Raw genomic sequence first — 26349 nt, forward strand, 5'->3', positions numbered from 1 at the left:
TCTTCTTAAATACTATCATCAACAAAAGAATGTTACATTTGATTGAAATTTACACAAATACAACAAATATATAAAAATGAAAATATTCGAGCTTTGTTTACAAAACAAAGAATTTTAAATTCTGTATCTTGCTTATAACTTGATATTTGAGTTTCAAATTTTAACATAGCATTATAAACTTCTATATTTATTAGTATAACCATTGAAAATGGAATAATAAAATTTGAGAATTTGGAGTCAAATCGTGTCCAAATCCCTTTAAAGAACATTTCATGGTTTTTTTTTTATCATTTTCGCTAGCTAATGTAAGACATCACAAATACCCCAAACCCCCTCACGGAAAAGGAAATGCTAGATGATGAGAGAGAGAGAGAGAGAGAGAGAGAGAGAGAGAGTCGATGTAAAATTAAAGCTTGCTAGTTGGTCTGCCCTACCCTAGCCACATCCTCTCTTTTCTCCTTTTAGAGGCTTAATTATTGTCTATATATGATTGTAACAAATCAAATTAATTTCAAATTCTAAATCAAAACTGAATTTGACACTACAAAACTCTCTGTCTGTCTGTCTGTCTGTGTGTGTGTGTGTGTCTCTCTCTCTCTCTCTCTCATCACCTAGCATTTCCTTTTCCGTGAGGGGGTTTGGGGTATTTGTGATGTCTTACATTAGCTAGCGAAAATGATAAAAAAAAAACATGAAATATTCCTATTCCTATCTGGATTGTTGTCGTTGAGGTTGTAAATCATTATATCTTCTATGGTTTAAAACTTTATGATAACCTATATTTTGACATGTCGATTATTTCATTGAATTTCGTTTCATAGCTAAAACCACACTCAGTTTTTATTATTTAGATTAAACAGATCTTTCTTCGCAAGCCGATTTTTACACAGTTGGGGCGAATACACAACGGGTTAAAATGGTTCGGGGGGGAAATACATACAGGACAAACAAAATCACATAGATTTGCAAAGCCCACAGTGTTATCACTAATTTAATTGTTTATCCTGTGTGGGGTCAATTTATCAATGTTAATTTAACCATTTTATAACCACAATATAAGAGCTATTAAGACATTTATTTGTAGGAAAGAGCATGTACGAATGATCTTTATTTAGAACAGTTTGATGTTGCTAGGATACAGGTTTCAGATCCATGATTTGATTGGTTACGGAAACAATGTTTAATAGACATTTTCAGAAAAAAGAACTCATTCCATATAAACATGAAATTTAAAACGTAGGTATGGGAAATTCATGGACATTCAAAAATAAAATAAATATTCATTACAATAGGATTATTTCTACAATAAAAATTAGATACATGTATATTGTAAAAATAGCTCTATATTATAATAATTGTTAGAGAAACTGATTTCTTGGACACCGTCTCATTTCTCAGTATACTTAAACTGAAATGCAGCAATTTTCTAAATTTTTAAGCTTTAAATCGTCTAATATAAATGTGTTAATATGCCGACAAAATTATTAATAATAATTCAATAATGATCAATAAAAAAAGCACGTTGATTTTGGTCACATGAGCATGCCTTGTTTTATTAAAGGGGCTTTAAAGTGAATATTTTCCAACGAAATTGATGACTCGTTGTTTATAAGGACATTTGTATTGCATTAAACGTTTTGGGTTTTTGTGGTCTCATAGGTTTTATAAAAAACAAAATAGAAACAAAGAAAGTTGTTGATGTATTTATGTTTTTGAAACACAATTGAATTCACAATAGCAATCAATCTTTTGCAGTATTCCCAGGAGGTAACAGTGGAGGTTGCTGCTCGCGTGTGAACATTCCAAAAAATCAAAATATGTTCTTTTTCAAAAAAACTTCCTTTTATTTTCATTACGATTTCAATGATTCGCGCAAGAATAATAAAAATGTTGAGCTCGGAATATGAAAACTAATATTTCGCCACAGTTAGTTGTTCTTTGAGAGTCTTCTCGTTTACATAACATTGCACTTTATTGTTGGTTTATTTTGCAAGTTATTGTTTATACATGTGTTATAAAAACTTATGTGCTGTACAAACGTATGTGTTGTGCAGACTTATGTGTTGTGCAAACTTTAATACAAACCCAAAGAATATTATGCACGAAGACTCTCAGGTCGTGGCTATATAAGACTATATTAATATCTTAAGAAAAACAGCTCTATAAAAATACAGGTAAACATTGAAATTTTAAAGCGAAAACATTTGCATTTTTTCTTTACTGAAAAGTCACTTAAAACGTATGTAAATTTTTAAAACAAATATTTTAACTATCATGCATCGATAAATAAATGTTGACACAATATTAAACAATAATTATATACACAATACTTTAGCGGTTCAAATCCGAGAGACTCTATATTTTAGAACCATCTGCCGTTTAATAATGATTTATCTCCGCTGCTAGCAGTCCAACGGTGAATCAAATTAAATTTCTTTCGAACTCCGTATAATAATTGTGTAGTCTTTGTTATAGTCGATTCGATATTAAAGAGTAACAGAGCGAGTGTTCCTATAGGAACCGTTGTAATTGAAATTCCTTTTATTGGATTCTTTTAATAAAAAACCACGTCAATAATGGAACATTGACACTTTAAACAGAGCAAGTTCTTAAGGGATAAATCCCAGAGGATCAAAACCATGAAAAAACGCGAAAGTTACGCGATATCACGCGAAAGTTTCGCGAATAAACACGTTACTTTCGCGAATAAACGCAAAACTATCACGATTAAACGCAAAACTAACGCAATATAACGCGAACATTTTGCGAATAAATGCGTTTCTTTCGTGAATTAACGAGTTATATCGCGAAAAATACGTGTTTATTCGCGAAACTAACGCGTTATATCGTGTAAGTTTCGCGTTTATTCGCGAAAGTTACTCGTTATATCGCGAAAATTACACGTTTATTCGCGAAAGTTACGCGTTGTATCGCGAAAGTTTCGCGTATATTTGCGAAAAAAAAATATTTTTTTTACCTACAAAATTGAGCTTTATGGGCTTTTGTACTTACTGGTCACGACCAAAGAAACGGTTAGTCGGGTTAATGGACTGGATTGTCAACAAATTATCACCCATCTTCTTTAATATTTAAAATATATTTAGCCATAAAATGTCATCAATAAAGAAAAATTCGAAATATTTTAAAATTTAGAGGATTTCTTCAATCTTTATAATTTATTATTCATAAAGCTCTTCTTCTCCAGAGATTGGTAAAGCCTATAAATGGTCACGACCATTTAGAGCTCCCTTAATGTTTTGCATTACAGCTTCCATTACATGACTATTCTCACTCTTATTATTCTTAACATTACTATACATTTCTGTGCCCCTGGTCTACATTTTTATGTACATTGTCAATATCGTATAATTGTTCTGGTGAACCATTATGAAAGAAAAATGATCTGAACAAGAGGAGTCCATGGCTCAGATGTTATCAATGTTTGACCATTAAATCAAATAACTGGTTCTGACCCCGCTGTGGACCCTTGATGTTGTGTGTTTTAAAATATCTGCATTGATAAAATCCATCCCGCTGGAATTTGGTTCCAGCTAGCATAAGCTTGGTGATATCATGCAATAAAGCAATGTCCCATCCAGAGGGAGTCCAAGACTCACTTCCGCTTAGCACCAGAAGCCAGACACAAGCTATGGCCTTATCCCTCCAAAATACTTACACTTTATCGTTGCTAAATATTCAACATTTCTCTTTTCACAAGTTAATGTTAGCTACATCTAAACTTATTTTCACCACCACTTTTTAAGTTTACATGTATATTTTTTTTTTAAATGTTCATGTGGAAACATATTAAAGTATGTTAATTTTTTTAAATGCTTAAAGGAATCACTTAAAATAGTCAAACTGAACTATTTTATATAATTAGAACTGAAAATATACTTTGAAAGATAAAAATCAGGCTGTATCTTTATTATACATATACAGACAACAAAATTTACATAAAGCACCAACAATGTAACCATATCATACTAAATTTTTTAAAATACTAGAGATCCATTATTTGCAATTATGTTTTTCTTTTTCATCTTGTATGAAAGAAAATCTGAAGCAATTGCTTTTAAAGTCAGAAAGCATGCAGCATTTGGAATCTGACGTCGAGGACATCTTGAATCCAAAATTGTTCAGCCTGAAATGTCTCTATTTTCATGATCACGTAAAATGTATCTTAAATTTCAAAGTTGGATATAACAGGGGAGTGTATGGTTTACATGTACATCAACATCAATGACATTATATTACATATAGTGCTGAATGAACAATGACAACGTATGAGATGACAGTATCTGGATGAGATTTCCTATTACTGCATTCCTTGTGGTTTTTTTCCACCATGGAACTCTTCAATGCATAAATGACAACTCCAGTTCCCTGAGAAATAAATAAACATGAAATTAAGTCAACACATCGTATACATTCACAAAAGCAATATTTAATACTATACAAATCAGAGAAATTGCCAAAGCTAGAACTCTAATAAGAGAATCTGACCTTTTTTATCTTACACCAGAAAGCAAGCTGGAAACTAATAAGGTATGGACAAGAACAGTTTACAATGTTTGTTTACATGTATATAGAAAATATTTCTATGTATTTAGTACTCTTTGCATTAAGTTCTGTCCTTTATCCTTTAAACCTATTGATGAATGCCTTAACATATGAGCTACATATGTATGAGCTATATGTGATTCTCACAATTATTATTAAATGTGTGCGAGTTACAAATGTATTAATGGTAAAATATTTGTTCATACTTTAATCTGGCATGGTACATATAATTGAGATATGAATGTGCTTACCCTCTGGGGGTTCCGAAAGGGGTGGGTTCAGACAGTACATATGATAACCTCTGTCGCAGTCGTCACAGAATAACAACTGGTCCTGTCAAACACACAACAATAATAAACTTGTGTAAAATGAATCATCAAAAAAATTGCTTTTTAACTCTTGAAAGTGGAGCAAAAATATTATTCCTACAATTCCATCATCTAAATTTTTGTTTCATCAATATTCCATTTGGTACAGACGCATTAAAACTTGAAAATCAGATAATCTCTTACATCATTATCTGATGTCCCACACAGTCCACAAGATTTGCATTCTATGCACTGCCAGGGATACTTCTTCACAGAAATTATCATATTTGCTGTAAACTGCAGGCAAGTGGGGTGACCTGTCAATTACATGCATGTCAAATAACTGTAAATTAGTTGTTATAATGATTTTAAACAAGAGGCACAGGGGCCACATCGCTCACCTGAGCAACAATTGCCTCAACTCTGATCAAATTAGCATTACAGTTTTAAAATCAAAATATCTTGACAACTAATTACAGTAGATCTTGCTAAAAAAAATGAAAATCTGCCAATTTTTATCCACATATTTTTTTTTGGTAAATACCAAGCCCCTTTTGTTGTAATACCTGTAAAAAGATTTTTCTCTATTCCTATATCCCCCCCCCCATTTTGTGGCCCCACTTTTCTCTAGGGAATCATGGTTTCATCACACTTTAATCTGCACAACCTGTGCTTTCACACAAGTTACTGCGTTTTGGACTTAAAACTTTCCCAGGATATTTTTAAAGATTTTCTCTATATATTTCTTTGTAAAAATTCATCCTGCCATTCCCCTTTTAAAAAACGATGCTACATGCACGTACGTGGATAATATACATGTATTGATAATGTGTGTAGCATTTTAGCAAGATTTTCTCTATATATTCCTATGTAAAACTTGATTCCCCCATTGTGGTCCCACCCTACCCTGGGACCATGATTTGAACAAACTTGAATCTACACTACCTGAGGATGTTTCCATTTCAATTTGAGCTTTTCTGGCCTAATAGTTTTTGAGAAGAAGATTTTTAAAGATTTTCTATATATATTCCTATGTAAAAATCCACTCCCCCATTGTGGCCCCACCTTAACCCCTGGGACCATGATTTGAACAAACTTGAATCTACACTACCTGAGGATGCTTCCATACAAGATATAGCTTTTATGGCCCAATAGTTTTTGAGAAGAAGATTTTTGAAAAATACCAACAAATTTTCAATAATTCTAAATTATCTCCCCTTTAAAGAGAGAGTGGCCCTTCATTTGAACAAACTTGAATCCCCTTTACCCAGTGATGCTTTGTGCCAAGTTTGGTTGAAATCTGCCCAGTGGTTCTGGAGAAGAAGACGAAAATGTGAAAAGTTTACAACAACGCCTCAAACAAGAACGACGACAGACAATGGACAAATTTTGATTAGAAAAGCTCACTTGAGCTTTCAGCTCAGGTGAGCTAAAAACTTTTTGAATGTTTTTCTACAGTGATATTATCTAACTGTTTGTACGTTTATATACAGTGATAATACATGAATCCTGGAAATACACACCTGACCTGCCGCAATCGCTACAGGAGACCAACTCCTCCGGCTGATTGGACTTCTTGTTCTCCTCCGAGTCGCCCAGACAGAAGTCGCAGTAGTTGTTGGCCGAGATGTCTCGCTTGTCCATTCCTGAGCGCCCACTCTTTTCTACAAGATACACATTAATCAAGGATACACCCATACTCTGCGCAAGCAGTAAGAAAAACATTAACCAAATTCTTTTACAAAAATAGATAAATTTACATGCAAATGAATTTCAAACAAAATTAAAATATAACCATTTAAACACTAGTGCCCTCTATTACAATTGGCCAGGCTAAATCTAATCCAAACATTAAGTACTAGTAATGCCACTCCCCACAACACACAGTGACCCGACAACACTCTGGATTGTTCACAAAATTAACAAACAACTCAACACTTTTGTATCAATGGGTCCATTCAGAAATGCCCTTACTACATATCATATTGGTTTTGCCATACATTTCTTCCCCCAAAAGATAACAATCTTGTAATGGTATGTTTGGAAACTGCTAACATTCATAGCATTCATAAAGTACTCCATATATTAAAGATAATCATGGGCATATACCAAATAGTGTTTCTCTCTTTTTTGTGTGTTTAAAACTTGAGAAATCCACACTTAGGGGTTGATCACCTTCAGAATGTTCTATTTACCCGACAAAGACATGTATTTTGAATTTATGGAAAATCTGAATAATTTTTGTTATAAGTATGACACATTATGTATCTTCTGAAAATGTTCCTTTTGTTTTAAGGAGTATGTGGTGTTTACCTGAAAATTAGAACACTGCAAAAGCATTTGTCAGAATTAGTAAAGAAAAATCCACACTAATACATGAGTAGATTATGTAGTTTAAATGTATATATTTAACTACATGTAAATGTGCAATAATGATCCTTGTGAAATCTTTGTTTTACAATTATGTAGTAAATAATGGTCCTCGTGAAATCTTTGTTTTATAGTCATGAGTAAATAACAAGATTTGACTTAGACATGAAGCTGAAAGCTTTAAAAAATTCATCAAATTTCTGTTAATGGTGTGAGAGATATTACAGCTCTTTTGGAATGCAGAGTGTTTTACAGAAAGTTCCTGTTGAAGACATACTTGGGTCGTTTACAGGTGCCTGTGATTGGTCTATGTTACAGATATCTGATTGTGGTGGTTATCATCCTATTGGTGCAGTAGGAATCTTGTCAAAGAACATTCAGAACAATCAAGATGCTGTTTATATTGTCAGTAAGTTTAGAAATGCTACAACCATAGCCAGTCTCATTACAAATACCTGCCACTGTACCAGACGAAGAAGCAACCAGGGATTTAAGGACTGAAAACAAAAACTGGGAATTAATGGTCTACATCTAGTACTGTCTTAAATGTTATACACAAAATGGCATGCAGAATTACAATACATCAACCATGGGGGTACCAAATACATTGTACATAAAACAAAAAACAAAATGTACAATAATTGTAGATTGTGACAATTTCTGAATATTAAGGCATGCAGATTACTTAAATAGCTGACAATCAAAAAATGTACATAAAACCTGTATAGAAAAAAGCTATGAATACACATAACATTTTTCACAACAAAGCAATAGATTTGCTGAAACTTGGTTTACATACATAAAAATCTGGTTTATACAACTTCCAATACAACCCCTGATTACCATTTTTACTTCCTAAATTGTTTTATAAAAGTGTACAAATATGATGTTATTAAAGCATATAAGCCGAGACAATAAAAATAGATGGAGCTAGCCTTCTATACATCAGTCATTGTTGGCATCTTGTTGATATAAAAATCTTAAATGATCAATTCCCTTCCCCCCCCCCCCCCCAAAAAAAAAAAAAAAAAAAAAATCAACTCACCATACAATGTAGTAATTACCAAACTTGACAACTGATGCATAAAAGAGCTAGCCGACAGATGACACCGAATTAGTGTGCAAGCAACATAACATGACACAGCGTTTATAAATACCAACCAGCAGTCCGACTAGAGGCCCGGGCGGGGGGCCGAGGCGATGGAACCGTTTCATCTTCGATCATGCCGTTATGGAAATGATTGTAATGGTACTGTAGACCCGGCCTTGTCTTGTATCTAGCCCCACAAGCTGTTCAGCAGAAACAGAACAGCCATACATTACACACAGTTCTCAATACATCTCTACTCGCACATTTATCATCGATAGACCTTACAAGGACCAATTCCCATTTACCCCTCTTTTACTTTCACTTTCAATAAATGCTATGGGTAATCATAAAAAATGTTTTCTCCTCCTCAATGAAAAGAATAAGGCACCACATACACATGAAGATTCAGAATACAGATCAGAATACAGATCTCAGACAAAAGTTAAATAATTCTCAAAATATTCAATGTCACAAACAAGCTTGAATTAATTGTGGTTGATATACATGTAGATGTACAAAAAGTTTACAGTACATAAATCACTTGTCAAATGCACGCTTATGATTGGGGTGACTGTTAGAGATGAAAACGATATTTGTCAACTCAAAGCCACAGTTGTCTTCAAGCAAGCTCCAATTCCTAGCTGTCTTCAAAATCTAGTCAGAAGCTAATGTGAAGCTCAATATATACAACAAAGGACTGATTAATAAATATGAAAAGCATTTTCACAAAAATGTCACACAGGTAATGCTTAATGACATAATCCAGGTAGAGAGAATTTAAGGTACATTAAATTGTGTAGTGCTAGCAAGAAAATGTGCAATTTCTACATTCATTATAAAGGATAATTTCAGAGCTAAAAAAAAGCCAGCAATGGTTTAAGTGCACAAACTTTTGAGTAGTTTAAAGTAATTGATTATTTCTTCATCAATAAAAAGCTCATGCAATCAATTACATGTATTTGTTCGGAAATAAACCCGTTATAAAAATATTGTCTTTTTGAGGTAAAAACTATTCCTGTATAAAGAGGACTTCCTTTTAGCCTAGATACAAGACACAGGTGAAGAAAGCTACAAACATGGTCACATTTCAATTTTAAAAGACAAACCAACTGTTGTCAGTTCTGCTACATACATTATAGTTTGATGAGAGAAGCACAATAAACTCTGCAGTACTTATTCTGTATGGTGTAGCAGTTTAACGCTTTACAGAGCACAAGGAACTGCCACTCGTCTCAACAATGCCATGCTCCCTCTCAACACGTCCCTATCTCCAAAACAAAGGTGATTAACTGTGCAGTGTAAATTAAAAGCACAAAAATCGGCATGCAGTCACCTTTCCACGACTTTGTCCGTCCTGTAACAATGATCATATTATACTGGACATCTCTATAAACTTTAGGACCCAAATTTCTCACCACTCAATACCTTCTCTAATAACTACATGTACAAGTGGGAAACTATTTTCATTTCCTCATGGACCCCGGTGTTGTCTTATTTTTTTTTCTTTTCATATTGTTTTTGTGTGTTGTAGGAATAATATTAAAACATAACTTTTCAATGTGCAAATAGTGCAAAAATATCTTTTAAAAAAGAGCTGAAATGGTGCAGAAGTGGTAGTGAGATAATTAAATAAAGTAAGTAAAATCAAAATCAACTAATCATTGAAATTCTGCATGCTTATCAAGATCTTTCTATCATATGTTACATATATCATACCAATTTGATTTAAATATAAACGTTTAGAAAAATTCCAAAACATGCTAAATAATTGGAGTTATTGTAGTGTCTAGAATACTTATCATGAAGTAAATTAGAAGACTTATGATATTTCTAACTTTGGTTTTGATTCTCAATAAAATTACTTGAACTTTGAATGCAATATAAAAATTTATTCTTTCTCTAATCTTTATACTTATCAGCAAAGTTTTAAACAATGCATACAAAAGAGTATGCAATATGTATGTGAATATTTCTATGGCCTAACCGAAATATCTTAATAAATGTTAATTCTGTAAATAGAATATGTGGAAAGACTAACAGAAAAGAAGAACTGATAACTAAACAAATAAATGGCAAAGAGCAAACCAGGGAGAATAAGCTAATTAAGTGTAAAGACTCTGACCTTCACAGGAGTACGGCTTGTCTTTTTCCTCGGTGACCTGAGGGGCCTCCTTCTCTGTATTCTTTTTCCTGCCTCTCCCTGAACTCTGCTTAATATTGGAAAATTGAACATAATATAGGAACATTTAATAACAATGTGTCAGTACCGGTATGCTTGTGAATGTTAAGTAACATGTTGTTCAAAATTTGATGCTGAATATATGATAAGACCTACACATTCAAAACACGAAGTATGAAATAAAAAGTGCCATACATGCCTATGAAAAAACATCTACCAAAGCTTTTTTGAAAGGATTTATTTATCAATTGGATGAAAAGTAATCAGTGAATATACACACTGAAGTACATTTACAATTTACTTAACGAATACCATTTTGTTAAAATATAAGGAAAAATGAACCTTCTTCTTCTTTTTTTTAATGTACGTTTCTTCGTAATCACTGATGTCTGACTGGTCGTCGACCATTTCTCCTGCATCCGGGGGCTCACTCAGATTATCATACTCCTCGAACCAGCGATCCTTGCTACTCTCACTATACTTCTCTCCTTCCTCTTCCTTACAAATGGCAGGATTTTCTACAGTGTTTATCTGATGTACATCTATAAAAAACAAACGTAACTGTAAGGTTAAAGAGAGCCACACAGTTTTCCATTTATCACAAAACTGTGTCTTAGGAGAGTATTACCGTCTATTAAATATTTACATTTTTCAACTGACTTTGTCTGTGATAACATTATGAGTCAATTTTGAAGCCTATAGCCCAATTATTGTAATTATATAAAAGATGAGCGATACAAAATGGGCGTGTCTTATAGCATAACCTAATACAGAGCATGTGCAACATGAAAAAATAGTGGTTTTAAAATGTTTATAGTTTGATGGAATCAATTCTATTTTTAGATATTATACAATATGATTCATAAAGAGTTTTCTCGAAATTCTTGTCGGAAAAGTCCGAGAACTCATTCAAATACAGATTATAAACTATTTGCCGAGCAAAATAACATATAGTTGATTTTAGAATAAATTATAATCGATAAAATCAACTCCCGTCAGTACTTAAGTACTTTGATTTGAGTATCATGAGTTGATATTTTTGGTCAAGGCGTGGTCAAATCCAATAAAGCCCAAAGGGCTTCAAGACAGATTTGACCAAGCTCCGACCAAAATGTCTCCTGATAATATTCAAAGAATAATTCCTTATTACTTATATTTATATTAATTTCAATTTCTACACTTTAAAACAAATGTATCAGTAACCAAAATATTTAAAAAATTGTATGGATCCATGCAATAATGAACTTTAATCTCGTTCAACCAGATGCTCAGCTTTCTCCATTAATAATCTCTCTGCCAACACCAGGTCACGTGATAGCTTGATGACGCGACCTCTAAATATAGAATAGACTTAAACTTAATATAGAATAAGGCGTAGGAATACATACGACTGCAAAAAATATCTTAATTGTTTGTACTATTTAAAATCAGACTATTTTTAGGGTATTCATAAATAAGTTTCACTAAAAAAAATGCTTCTGCATACATTACATCGAATTTATCGATTATTTTCTTGTCAGCGGTGATGATTTGTGCTTAGGTCCAAACACTGTTTCAGTTTTGGTTTGCCAGAGTAGCTGCATAGGAGAGTTGATTAAAATTAGTGCTGAAACGAATACCATAAATCAGTATTCGAATATTCGTGAGTGCTATTCGATTCGTATTCGAATATTCGTAGATGTTATAGACAAGGTATTAAGCATATTTAATAGTATGTATTACTAAGTGGGTGTATATGTAGACTGCTTAAACATGTCAGTTCGAAGTTGACACATAATGCACGAGTATCTACTGAATTGGGTGCGCATTTATTTTTTATGCAAATAATAATATACTTAATTGTTTTTTTAAATTTCCATCAACTACAATCAAAAGATTTATTACTGCTTTAATAATATACTGCAGTCCTGACTCCTGTATGAGACCAATACGTAACTTCGTAAGTCATTCCAAATATTTCCGCCATGTTTGATATAGTATTAAAAAAAAAACCAACAATGCTCAAAATTCCGGAAATGTTCTGTTTATTTAAAAATATAACAAATTATATCGAGGTATCTTTACAAAAAAAAACGTTTGATGTACCTTTCGATATTAACCCTCAGTAGCTTACACTAGTTCAAAAATTTAAGCAAATTGTTTCTTTAGCGTCTTATATGAATTGAAAAATCTAGAATGTTTGTCTCCATTCGATGTAAACCCTGCCTTTAATTTTCACTGTAAACAAGCATGGCGGAATAGTCTATTACTGGGTTAAGTAATAGACTCTACCAAGCATATCAGTCATAGATGGCTTTGTCTATACTTTCATTCAGAGTAAATTGTTTCCAGCTTCTCTTTTCCATTGTAACAAAATAACATGATACTGCATAGTTTACAGTGCTTAATATGGGTGTTAAACATGCGCTTGAACATTCGAATGCAAAATATACATACGAATATTAGAATTTACTATTCATTTGCGAATATTTGAACATTCGTTTGAGCACTCATTAAAATCAACTCCCAAAAATAACTCCTTATTCCTTAATAAGTCCTGGGTAACCTACCCGACTCTCCAGTCTCAATTTCATTAGACTTGTTGACACGACTCTCGGTGTTCATAAATGCCAGCCGCTTCCTTTTCTTCCATCTGTTGGCCGGATAAGAATAAAGCTGTCCATACGTCAAGCCTGTCAACAAAATTCATGTAAAAGCTTTAGAATTATTTTCTTTAAAACATACATAATTATGTTAATAACACTGTATATTATTCCTTGACTAATTTGGGAAGGGTATAATGGCAAGCTCTGTCTATAAATACCAGTGTTTAACCTCACTGATTAATCACTCAAACACAAACAAGTAATCATATTTATGTATCTATCTTGAAGAAGAAATATGTTGAGGTCATGTCATGTAAAAGACTAGAAAACTGACCAGTCAGGAAGGGCCCCGCTATGACAATTAATATAGAGAAGTGAAAAAAAACTTTGAATTCCATCCTCTTTATATTAACAATGATGAAAAATAAATGCCCGGCAGAAGATGTAAAGAACTGGAATATATAGGATCTCGTGATTTGTAGTTGGATATGATTTTCATCAAACAATTAAAGTGGGTTTTTTTCTTGAGCCGTAGTGAGGGGATAAAACACACAACATTATATGAGATTCTATTTATCCCATGTTTTATACACCACAATCAATGTTTACACTGTTTAATATAAAACTCCACATTATTTTACTTCATTATGCCTACGCAAATCCCATTGTAAAGTTACAACTGTGGGATATCAAAAAAGTATCAAATGAGTCATATCCACGGGATAAAGGGTGTTAACATGGGATGAAATAAAATTTGTTAAACAAGAGGCCCATGGGCCACATCGCTCACCTGAGGAACAATAGGTATGATAAAATCAGCTTAATGAAGTCATATTACAAACAATCTGGACAATGTACAATAATACATGTAGATCCTGTATAAATAAAATCCATTTTTCCCCCTGGATATTCTTATGTTTATAATCATTAGTCCCTTTTCTAACAGGATGATTTTATAGTCATATCACATGTTGAGTATTGCAGTCCTCAAAAAGATCCTTTACAATTGTTTATATATGGGATATTAAGCTACATCAAACTCTGAACCTTCTTGTGAGGCCGAAGAATTGCGGCACGTCTTTTAACCCCAAGGAACCCCAAGGAAACCCCAAGGAACCCCAAGGAAACCCCAAGGATACCTCAATGACAGAAATGAATAACTATTGATACCCAAGGGGGTCTCATTAGAGTGCAAGAGTCACCCCTTACCCTTGGTACCCCAATTATACCCCAAGGAACCCCAAAGATAACCTAATAATACAGATTTATAACTCCTGATACACCATAGAACCCCAAGGAACCTCAAGGATACCCTAATAACACAAATTTTAAACTCTTGGTACCCCTGGGGACTCATTGGTATTCCAGACACACCTCTAAGAACCACAGGGAACCCCAGGGATATCCCAAGGAACTCCAAGAATACCCTAATAATACAGAATCATAACTCTTTTAAAATACTCCATAGAACCCCAAGGATACCCTAATACATTGTAATACAAATGTAAAACTCTTGATAACCCTGGGGACTCATTGGTATTTCAGATACACCTCTAAGAATTCCAGGGAACCCCATGGATATCCCAAGGAACTCCAAAAATACCCTAATAATACAGAATCATAAATCTTGATACTCCATAGAACCCCAAGGATACCGTAATACGTTGTAATACAAATTTAAAACTCTTGATAACCCTGGGGACTCATTGATATTCCAGATACACCTCTAAGAATCCCAGGGAACCCCAGGGATATCCCAAGGAACTCCAAGAATACCCTAATAATACAGAATCATAAATCTTGATACTCCATAGAACCCCAAGAATACCGTAATACGTTGTAATACAAATTTAAAACTCTAGATAACCCTGGGGACTCATTGGTATTCCAGATACACCTCTAAGAATCCCAGGGAACCTCAGGGATATCCCAAGGAACTCCAAGAATACCCTACAAATACAGATTCATAACTCTTGATACACCACAGAACCCCAAGGATACCTCAAGGAACTTAAAGGATAACTTAATAATACAAATTTAAATTCTTGATACCCGTAGGGACTCATTGGTATCTCAGACAAAACCCACGGATACCCCAAGGAACTCTAGGGATACTCTTATATATGTATTGGTTATATAAATTTTATAACTGTTGATATCCTATGGAACTCCAAGGATACACTATATCTCTTGATACTTTTTGGGTCTCTTTGATATCCTAGACAAATCACAAGGTATCCCAGGGAACCCCATGGGTACCCCAAGAAACCTAAAGGATACCCTAATAGTACTCTAATAGTAATAATACAGATACCCATTGTTATCCCTGACACACCCTATGGATACCTCAAGGAACTCCAAGGATACCCAGTAATATAACTTTTGATACCCAAATGAACCCCAAGGATACCCTAATAACACAATTTTATATCTCTGGATACACCCTCGGGGCTTTTTGATATCCCAGACACCATTAGGTATCCCACGGAACTCCATGGATACCCCAAGGAACTTAAAGGATACCCTTATAATACAGATTCATAAAACTTGATACCCCATAGAACCCAATGGAACCCCAAGGATATAGCCTAATAATTCAAATTAAAAACTAGTGGGTATTGTTTTTTTTACAAAAAAACACATGTCTCCCCTTCTCCCCAAGGATTGTAATATGGGGCAAATTTAACAATTAAAAGAAGAATGATGTCAGCTATATGTTACCCAGACCCAGACAAAATTTTATTATCTTTTTCTTAATTTGACCTTGAGTAAAACATGGTCAAGGTCATATATAAATAAATAGTACACCTAAGTATATTATTATTGTTCTTTGTTTAAAGTTTGAAGTCCTTCTGTCAAAGTATATTCAGGAGTTGAACAATGAAGTTTTTTCTAATTTGACCTTGAAATAAAAATTTTAGGTCAAGGTAAAAAATTTTGGTAAGGTTCAACTAGGTTATATACCATTTATCCATGATACATTGTACAAGTTTAAAGTCTGTATGTTAAAGGAGTTCTAGTGTTATGGTCCGGACAATATTTTTTATGAAAAGCTTGACCTTAAAATACAAAATAGGTCAAGGTCAAAACTTTTGGTGGTGTGCACTCCTTCTCAATACCATCTACCTATGCTCCTAGTTTGAAGTCTTAATGTCAAAGGGTATTAAAGTTATGACCCAGACACAATTTTATTATTTTTTTCTTAACTTGACCTTGAGTTAAACAAGGTCAAGGTCAAATATTATTCAACAGTACACCTAAGTGTATTATTATTGTTCTTTGTTTAAAGTTTGAAGTCCTTCTGTCAAAGTATATTCAGAAGTTGAACAATGAAGTTTTTTCTAATATGACCTTGAAATAAAAATTCTGGGTCAAGGTCAAAATTTTTGGTAAAGTTCAACTAGGTTATATACCATCTATCTATGATACAAGTTAAAAGTCTGTATGTTAAAGGAGTCTAGTGTTATGGTCCGGACAATATTTTTTATGAAAAGCTTGACCTTGAAAAACAAAATAGGTCAAGGTCAAAACTTTTGGTTGTGTGCACTCCTTCTCAATGCCATCTACTTATGCTCCAAGTTTGAAGTCTTAATTTCAAAGGGTATTTAAGTTACGGCCTGGACAAATTTGGATGAAGAAGAAGAAGAATAAGAAGAAGAAAGTCGACAAAAACAATATGTCTCCCCTTTGAAAGGGGAGACATAATTCTTGATACCACTGGGGACTCATTGGTATCCCAGACACGCCTCTAAAAACCTCTATAAACCCTAGGGAACCCCACAGAAATCCCAAGGAACTCCAAAAGATACCCTAATCATACAGATTTATAACTCTTGATACACCATACAACCTAAAGGATACCCTAATATGTAATACTTTAAAACACATTTGGTCTAGCCGAAAAATTTTTGTCTATAAATTTGTTTCTGACTTGTGATATTGCATCACATTCTAAAATATAATGAAATTCATCGGCTATACGTTTTTTGTAACAGAGAGGACAAGATCTTTCATTTAATAGGATACCTTCCCATCTTCCCACTTCAAATGGTAGATGGTGATTTGAAGTACAAAAGAACTATATATATGATATGAGTTAAATTTGGCCCCCATTATTCGCAATTTTTTAAAGTGTTTCAGGTACAATAATATGTTATGTTATATTTTAGAAGAGTTGATGTAAATTTATTTTTCACCTATTTTTTTGATTTTTTTGCACTCACTGGCAGAAAATGACGTCATAAGTGACGCTATTTCTATATTTCAATCAAAATCAGTCAAAAATTTACATTTTTCTTATCTTTTTATGAATGGAAAATATAGAGGGCATGCTTGAACAGGGAAAAATTTTTTGTCACTTATTAGCCTTGGCTAGATACATCTCTGATTAAAATATTTTGTTTGTTCAAGCATGCTCTCTATTTTTTCTGAAAGAAAAACTGCTTGAAAACAGGCTGTTTTATGCTAAAAATGCAAAAATGGCAGGAAAAGGTTGTCTTTACGATGTCATATTTCTAAATTCTGGGCAGTTGAATCAAAATGAACATTATGTAAAAATACATCACATATATATCTGTACAAAGAAAAATGATGATGTTCAATTTAGGGGGCCATTTTAGGCCCATATCATATATATAGTCCTTTTACAAGAATTTTTCTGAATTTCAGGGGTAAAATATTGAAATAGTTCCATCAGTCTGAAAATGTAGTCCTAAATGTACATGCATGTTGTTGAGCATTTAATTCTTTTATATCATAACCACTATAGCCAAATTTGTATGATGTGTGTGATAATTCCTCTGCATTTCTGATAAAATTAACATTTATAGTTTTTTTCATTATTAAAATCAACAGCCCAAAACTTGAACCATATAATGTTTATTTTTTCAAGGTTCTTGATAAGGGACATCGAAGGGGTAGTAATGTCATAGTTTTCCTTCTCCTCAAAAGAATGAATATTAAGTAATTTTACATGAAATAAAAATTAGCTTGTACGATCAATCATGATAGAACAAACCCTTTTTAATTATCAAAATTTACTTCTATTACAAATATCTAATTAATTTTTTTAACTTTATTTTAAACATAATCTCAAAAAACAGCCTGTTATTTTTTTTTATTAAAAATTTGCTGAAGGTCAATAATTGAACAGACTATAATTTACCTGTAATTAATTTCCTTTGTTCTTTGAAACCCTTACCTGAGCACCATTCCCTCTTAGCTAAAATCAGTCTCATAAAAATTTCAGAATTATAGCAAAGTGGGAAGACACCCAAAATTCACAAGGGTTGTCTACCAATAAACAAGGAGATGTAGGTGTAGGTAAATATATTGCAACAGTGATGGTGAAACCATTGTGTATACATGTAAAGGGTTATGTTGGCCCTTTAATCCCTGTCCAAGAGCTACCACCAATGTACAACGGGGTGTCTACCTGCAATTAACAGGTATTTTGGTGCCTCTCAGGTGAACATTCTGCACCCGTAATGGGTCAATCCATTGTGTTGTACCCACGAAGGGGAGATAACCCCACTCTACACTTCCATGATCACTTCTTGTCTTTTCTCAAAAGTACTCAAATAAGGGTAACACCCTCTATGTCAATAGTAAAACAAGTTTGGGTCTTTGTAACTGAACAATATCTTTCTCCACTTCATTTGAAAATTTCACCGAAGAAACATTGTCATATTAAGTGTTCATATGAATGGTTCACCGGAAGAATTGCAGACTTCCTTGTGGTGACATAAAATTTAGTGCCCTATTTTCATGAATTTGATATAATTTGTTACTGATTCAATATTGGCTGATCATCAGTTGGTAAGAGACAACAAATTCTGCTGATTAACGGTACTCGATTATGATTTTTCAACTGATTTGACAACACTAATTGTTAAATTCATCCAAAGTGAACAGATATTTTAAGTCAGGAGAAACATTATTTTTATCATACCAGTATGTATTGGGGTATCACAAGTGTTCCTTGGGTTGCCCAGATGTTTTTATGATATTCCATTGAGTAATTGGGTATTAATTAGTAATATGTTTTACAGTACAACCATTGGGGTGGTTATTAATTATTAAATTGTATCAATTGGGTACCTTGCAATTGGGGTTCCTACAGGTATCCTTGGGGTACCAATAGTTGACCTTTGGACTCCTGGGGTATCAATAGTTATCAATTTTTATAACTGGGGTATCCTTGGGGTATCAGGAGTGACCCTTTGATTTTTAATGAGACCGGCCTCGGTCATCAAATTTACTTTCCACCATTGACGTATCTATGGGGTTCTCAAGGGTATCCTTTGGGTTCTCATTGGTATACTTGGGATTCATTTGGGTTCTTTGGGGTACTCATCACTTTAAATACATATGTATAACAGTAATATATTTACAAATTAATGTATCTGATGATATTTTTTTTTATTTAATTGTTTTAATGAAAAACCAACAAAATGACAATAATCCCACCCTTTGCAGTAAATGGAAATACCGGTAGCCAAGCAATGCTCTTCTGTTGATAAAAATTTGAATATCTTTCTAATAAGAGTCTTAACAGATGCAGTTAGTTGTTTCAAATTTTCCTCACTTTCTGCTATGGTACAATGGAACTCCATGTCAGAAAATTGATCCCATAGGACTTTATATATGATTTTCTTTGACAGGCTTGTTAAATTTAATAAACTCCCAAAACATTACCATAATTACCATACTATGTAAAAATATGTAAGAAAGAAAATTTAATATTACAAACAATTTTAAAATTGCGGAAACACTACAATCATATCAGTAATTTTAAATCTATAATTTAAATTAAATTCCCTATAGGGTCACTTCATCAATTTACTTGCATGACTAGGTAATAAATTTAAACAACTTCTAAAAATAGTTCACTTCTTTATTTTAATAATGTTATTATTTATTTCCTTTTAAATTAGCCCAAAAGCCACTGCCCATTTTACAGATTATCAATTTTCCATACACACATGCTCCATCTTAACCATGGCTCAGATAATGGCCTCCTTGGGACAAATGAATTCAGCCAGCTCCTAAGAATTTATCATTGACAAACAAAAATTCTGCATTAATTGTCTGCAGTTGATAGAATACTTATAAAAGATAAATTTAGTTAACACATAAAGACAAAAAACCTCCATTTGAATGTATTTATATAAATATATTTTAGGGTATTTTAATGCTATAAATTAATTAATAAAATCTGTAAGGATTACCTCCCTTACTTTTCAACATCAGTGAACAATATATAGAATGAGGAAAATGAATACTGCCATAAAATCATTAAATCTTGTCTGATCCTAAAAAAATTACAGGTGCACATCTTCAGATGGTGATCAACATATGTACAAATTTTCAGACTGTTCCATGCAGTAGTAAAAAATTCTATAGGGGGGACAAAGTTGCATCTACAGAGAGACGGACAGACGGACGGACAGGGTGAAACCAATATACCCCCTTAAACTTCATTTGTGGGGGTATAGGGGTATAATGAGACTCCTTGGGTAGCACTAGTTACTAATTTCTATTATTGGGGTTACTTGGGGTTCTAATGAGTATACTTGGGGTTCCTTGGGGTATCCTTGGGGTACTACGAGGTGACCCTTGGATTCAAATGAGACCCCTTGGGTATAAATAGTTATTAATTTCTATCACTGGGGTACCTTGGGGTGAGCCTTTGATTCGAATGAGACCCCTGGGGTATCACTGGTTAATAACTTTATCATTTGGGTTCCATGGGGTTCTTACGGGTTTCCTTGTGGTTCCTTGGGGTACCCTTGGGGTACTAAGAGGTGACCCTTGAAGTCCAATAAGACCCCTTGGGTATTAAAATTTATTAATTTTTGTCATTGGGGTTCCTTGGGGTATCCTTGAGGTTCCTTGGGGTTTCCTTGGGGTTCCTTGGGGTTTCCTTGGGGTTCCTTGGGGTTAAAAGACGCACCCGAAGAATTGTCCTGGAGCCAAAGTCTTAACAATTATAAAGAATCATCTGGCTGATTAGTTTCTGAGAAGAAGATTTAAAAGATTTACTCTATATATTCCTATGTAAAACTTTAACCCCCCCCCCAAATGTGGCCTCACCCTACCCCCAGGGATCATGTTTTCACAACTTTGAATCTACACTACCTGAGGATACTTGCACACAAGTTTCAGTTTTCCTGGCTGATTATTTTCTGAGAAAAAGATTTTAAAGATTTACTCTATATATTCCTATGTAAAACTTCGACCACCCCATTGTGGCCCCACCCTACCCCCGGGGATCATGATTTTCACAACTTTGAATCTGCACTGCCTGAGGATACTTCCACACAAGTTTCAGCTTTCCTGGCTGATTAGTTTGTGAGAAGAAGATTTTTAAAGATTTACTCTATATATTCCTATGTAAAACTTCCACCCCCCATTGTGGCCCCACCCTACATCCAGGGGTCATGAATTTCACAACTTTGAATCTACACTACCTGAGGATGCTTCCACACAAGTTTCAGCTTTCCTGGCTGATTAGTTTCTGAGAAGAAGATTTTTAAAGATTTACTCTATATATTCCTATGTAAAACTTTGACCCCCCATTGTGGCCCCACCCTACCCCCAGGGATCATGAATTTCACAACTTTGAATCTGCACTACCTGATGATGCTTCCACACAAGTTTCAGCTTTCCTGGCTTTCTGGTTCTTGAGAAGAAGATTTTTGAAAATTTCTCGAAATTTTTCATTAATTTCTAATTATCTCCCCTTGAGAACGAGTGTGGCCCTTAATTTTCACAACTTTGAATCCCCTTTGCCTAAGGATGATTTGTGCCAAGTTTGGTTGAAATTGGCCCAGTAGTTCTTGAGAAGATGTTGAAAATGTGAAAAGTTTACGGACAGACAGACAGACGGACAGACAGTAGGACAGACAGACAGACAGACGGACGACAGACAAAATGTGATCAGAATAGCTCACTTGAGCTTTCAGCTCAGGTGAGCTAAAAACAAAGAATTGATACCAATGCTATGATACCTAGGCTTTGACTCAACTTCAAACAAACATCACTTGCAGACACATGTGTACGGTAATACATATAACAGATAAAGACAGACCTTAGATTTTCTGAAACAGGCATTAATCTCAGGGGATTAATTATCCTGCTCTCATCCATTTATTGAATTTAATCAGGGCTTACAGAAGGAACATTTTCAGGTACTATTCTTAAGTTTACTTTAATATAAACATAGCAACCAAAAACAACAACAACAACACCAAAACATCCATTAAAAAAGAAAAAGAAAAAGAATAAAAAAACTGATATCTAATAAAAAAAACCTTTTTTTTTAATTTATTGTAATTCATATATTTTTTTTTATTTTACAGAATATAAGTATTTGGACTAGAATGAAATATATTCTTTATCAAATACCATCCTTTAAACTGAGGGGTAAAAATATTAGGGTGCAGCTCATGGAATGAGAGTTTAATTTGCTTCAAAACAAACATCAGTGCAGACAAAGGTGTTCATTAATCTCGATATGACAGATAGAGATAAGCCTCTACATTTTCTGCAGCAGGCAAGATAATTAATCCCAGGGGATTAATTGTTCTGCTCTCTCATCCTTTTCTTCTAAATTTACAATAAGATTTTTTTTTCAGAAATGACAGAATGGGGTTATTATCTGATTACCTGTTAAAATTAACAGCATTAAGGCAGAAAAAAATAAAATAAATAATTAAAAAATAAAATAGTGTGGAAGGTTAATTAATCCCAAAGGACAAATATTGCAAAGCCTTCCATGTATACAATGGTAACATTCTCAGCAGTTATCTCTCTTTGCCCATTCATTCTCAGAAGTTATCTCTCTTTGCCCATTCATTCTTGTGCATAGTTAGGAATCTACCCCACTACCCCAGCTCCAAACCAGAAGACATAGAGAACCAAACTTAACATCAAAATATGTATTTCTGCCTACTGAACTACCATACCAAATTTGAACTTGATTGGGCAACCATAAAAAAAGTTATTAGAAAAAAACACGAAATTTGTGGACGGAAGAGTGACGACAGAGTGATTACTATAGGGCACCCGCAAATCCTTGCGGGGCCCTAATAAAAAGATAAAAAGAAATGTGTAGAAAAGATGTAAAAATAAAATGTATGGCATTTCAAAATGTAGTAAAATATAACAATTAGTTACCAGAATGTGACACAGAAAACTCTATTTTCCAAAACAATTTCTAGTGATATCAGTAATGGTATGGTCAGTACAGACCTGGTTGCCGGTCTCGGTAGGGATGCCAGAGGCTGGTGTGGCTCTGTGCTACCCCTGTCTGGGAGTCCAGGAATGGCAGCCTCAGTTTCCTCTCTATTCCCATCCTCATGTTCAGGTTTGCTGTGTGCTCAATGGCATCCTTAAACAGATTCTCACCTCCCATGCTGAAAAAAACCAAATTAATTGCTTGTATAAGCTGAAAGCTTTTTTTGAAGAACCATGGACATTCGATACATGGTGTGATGAAGCTTTTTAGTATCCATTGATTATAGTAAGGTTGTTGATTTCTGACTGCATTGCTGAAAATGAAATGGACAGGTGTTTGACACATGCTTCCAAAACTTTCAGCGTCATAATAGGTGTCTATTCTATGTGAAGCTCATATTTTACTTCCAATGAGAGAGAAAATTAAAAAATGTACATGTAATATATTTCAGATTTACTTTGTCCGATTACTGACAAATGCATGGCTCACCAATTACACAAAAATGAGCTTAATATAGTTTCATAGTTGATAAACTAATCTAAGTAATTTACCGGTACTTGTAATTTTAAAATCACTTGTAAATTATAGTTTACAGATTGTAAACTATAGTTAATCAATATTTTACATCTGTAAACCATAGTTAAGTTAACGAATGTAAATTGCTATAGTGTACAGATGTGAATCCATATTAATGTTAATGTTTAATACAGACAGATAAACTAAGATAAGCATTCTTAATGTATAGTATACAACCAGTAAATATACATGTAGTTCCACAGATAAAAAATATAGATAACAAATGTTTAACTATACTTTATCGTTCATAAACTATAGTTTACAGTCTATAAACCTAGTTTATCAACTGTGAAACTATGTTCAGTTAATTTTTGTGAATTGGCATGCCATGTAAATGTAGCATTACTTTTAATATTAGGTTTCCTAATCAGCATTCTATTTCTATGACATCACTTCTGCACACACATATTTGATATATATCAAATTTTATGAGAGGGCTGTTTGCATAACAACAGTCAGGCCTTTAACATTTAGAATAATCATTAGATTATTTGGGTTACTGTCGTTTCGCTCCAAAGCCAAAGCGCCCCATGCACGAGCACCCCAATTTTTTTTTTTAGCACCCCAATTACGTTTCATGAGTGCCCCAAATATATTCACGAGTGCTCCAAAATATAATTACCATTACACCTTGAATAATTTGCACGAGTGCCCCAAAATTGAATTGTCCAATTTTGTACTAAAATCAACGTTTTCATGAGCGCCCCAAATGTTTTTCCTGATTAGTCTTAAAATCTACGATGGAATCTCAATGAACATATACTTGAGATCATTTTCCCAAGTGCCCCAAAATATGCTACCTCGATTTTGCTCAAAATCTTGGATTATTTTCACGAATGCCCCTAAGCTGCCTACGATTTGTAAAATCTACATTTGGAGTGTACTTTCACGAGCGCCCCAAAATAAATTTATCTATGTTGCTGATAAAGTAAAATTTAAACCTGCCCTGATTTTGCAATAAAATTGTTTGTTGAAGACTCTCACTTTTCTGCAAAATATTCATCTGACATTAAAACTGGCTCCCCAAAATTGGATTGTTCGATTTTGAAAAAGGAATAGCCCACACCACCTGAATGGACGATATGTGACATTACTGGGGGAGGGTGGATGGTAATTAAGAGACAGTCAATTAGGTAGGAGATTTGGAGACAGTCAGTTGGATAGATAATTGCCATATTGTTCAATGGATATCAATTTTGGTGCTCATGCTTTGATCTTTGTATAAAAAAATAACAGTTATCAAAAATATTTGTTATCGTTTTATATCAGCGTTCGTAATTTATGTTTAAATGTGGGGCACCCATAATATTCAAAATATTCTACAGCAAAACTTATTTTCGGGCGCTTGCAAAAAAATCAATCATGAATAGCAATATATTAATTTGTAGCACTTGAAAAAAAAAATTGCACATCACATTCATAATATTATATAACAAAACTTATTTTGGGTCCCTCATAAAAAACAAAATTAATTATGATTAACCATTTGGAGCACTCAGAAAAATTTGCTTATAACATTCAAATTAATACTGTAAGTGAAAGTGATTTTGGATTTTGAGGCGCTCGTACGTAAAAAAAATTTAATCATGATAAAACCAACATTTGGATTGCTCGTGAGATGTACTTGGGGCGCTCGGGAAACCTAATTTGGGTGCACCTAGAAAAATTTGGGGCACTCATGCATTGATTGGGCACTTTGGCTTTGGGGTGAAGTGACCAGCACCCGATTATTCATATTGCATCCTTGTGCTAAAAATTCAGAAGCAAATGCTAAGGTACCAACTAATATCAGCGAATTTTTACAAATGAACTCGTATTCTTCCCAGCAAACGTCAGACCAGGAAAGGGAGTTAAGAGAAGACTCCGGCTCCATGACCCTTTTTCGTGAATACCTTTTTCCATAATGTTTTCATTGCTTACACAGCTATTTGTCATGAATTGATGAAAATAAGACTAAGAGACAATTACAATAGCATATATATCCACCCCTGATAAAATAAATATAAATCTGGATGAAACGCCTACTGGCGTGCGACCACCATTTCTCGCCAGTACATTGTGAGGTCATTTTAACAACACATAAAATTATAGACGAAAAATGGTCGCACGCCAGTATAGATTTCTTTTTTACTTCTGTGCGCTAACGAAGCTTTAAGCATGTTAAGCACCATTATCATGATTATTCCGAGTATATCTACGAAAAAATAATAGTTAAATATCCAGAACAATTACTGCAATAGACATTGTTTTCGTTTAATATAAGAACAAAAGGATATTTACCATTTTTTAAGAACATCTACTTTTATGCTAACGTCCATCGCCATTTTTTTCTTTGTGTACAGAAAGTAAACTGGTGACACAAGAACCAGTTTAAAAAGGGAAATAAGTCGCACTTTGTCTTTGGTCTATATTGAATGTATATCAATCTATTATATAAA

The 26349-nt window shown here is 33.7% G+C and overlaps 1 protein-coding gene across 10 annotated transcripts; it reads right to left on the bottom strand.

The window, feature by feature from the left end:
* Positions 1-3911: 3911 nt before the first annotated feature.
* On the bottom strand, positions 3912-26345 carry LOC105345927 (zinc finger protein ubi-d4). Of its 10 annotated transcripts, none has more exons than XM_034455119.2 (12): positions 26192-26345; positions 23350-23513; positions 13060-13182; positions 10853-11052; positions 10454-10538; positions 9665-9685; positions 8403-8531; positions 7697-7738; positions 6395-6535; positions 5076-5188; positions 4815-4896; positions 3912-4386 (listed from the first exon to the last, which is right to left on the bottom strand). In XM_034455119.2, the coding sequence occupies exons 1-12, from the start codon at positions 26233-26235 to the stop codon at positions 4319-4321; spliced, it is 1212 nt and encodes a 403-aa protein (XP_034311010.1). In that variant the 5' UTR covers positions 26236-26345; the 3' UTR covers positions 3912-4318. The 10 variants fall into 10 exon arrangements, with proteins under 10 accessions (XP_034311010.1, XP_034311009.1, XP_034311012.1 ...); XM_034455118.2 differs by having other exon boundaries at positions 10454-10541; XM_034455121.2 differs by lacking the exon at positions 9665-9685.
* Between the last annotated feature and the right edge of the window lie 4 nt (positions 26346-26349).

This window comes from Magallana gigas, chromosome 7 (genome assembly GCF_963853765.1).
Source record: "Magallana gigas chromosome 7, xbMagGiga1.1, whole genome shotgun sequence".
NCBI lineage: Eukaryota > Metazoa > Mollusca > Bivalvia > Ostreida > Ostreidae > Magallana > Magallana gigas.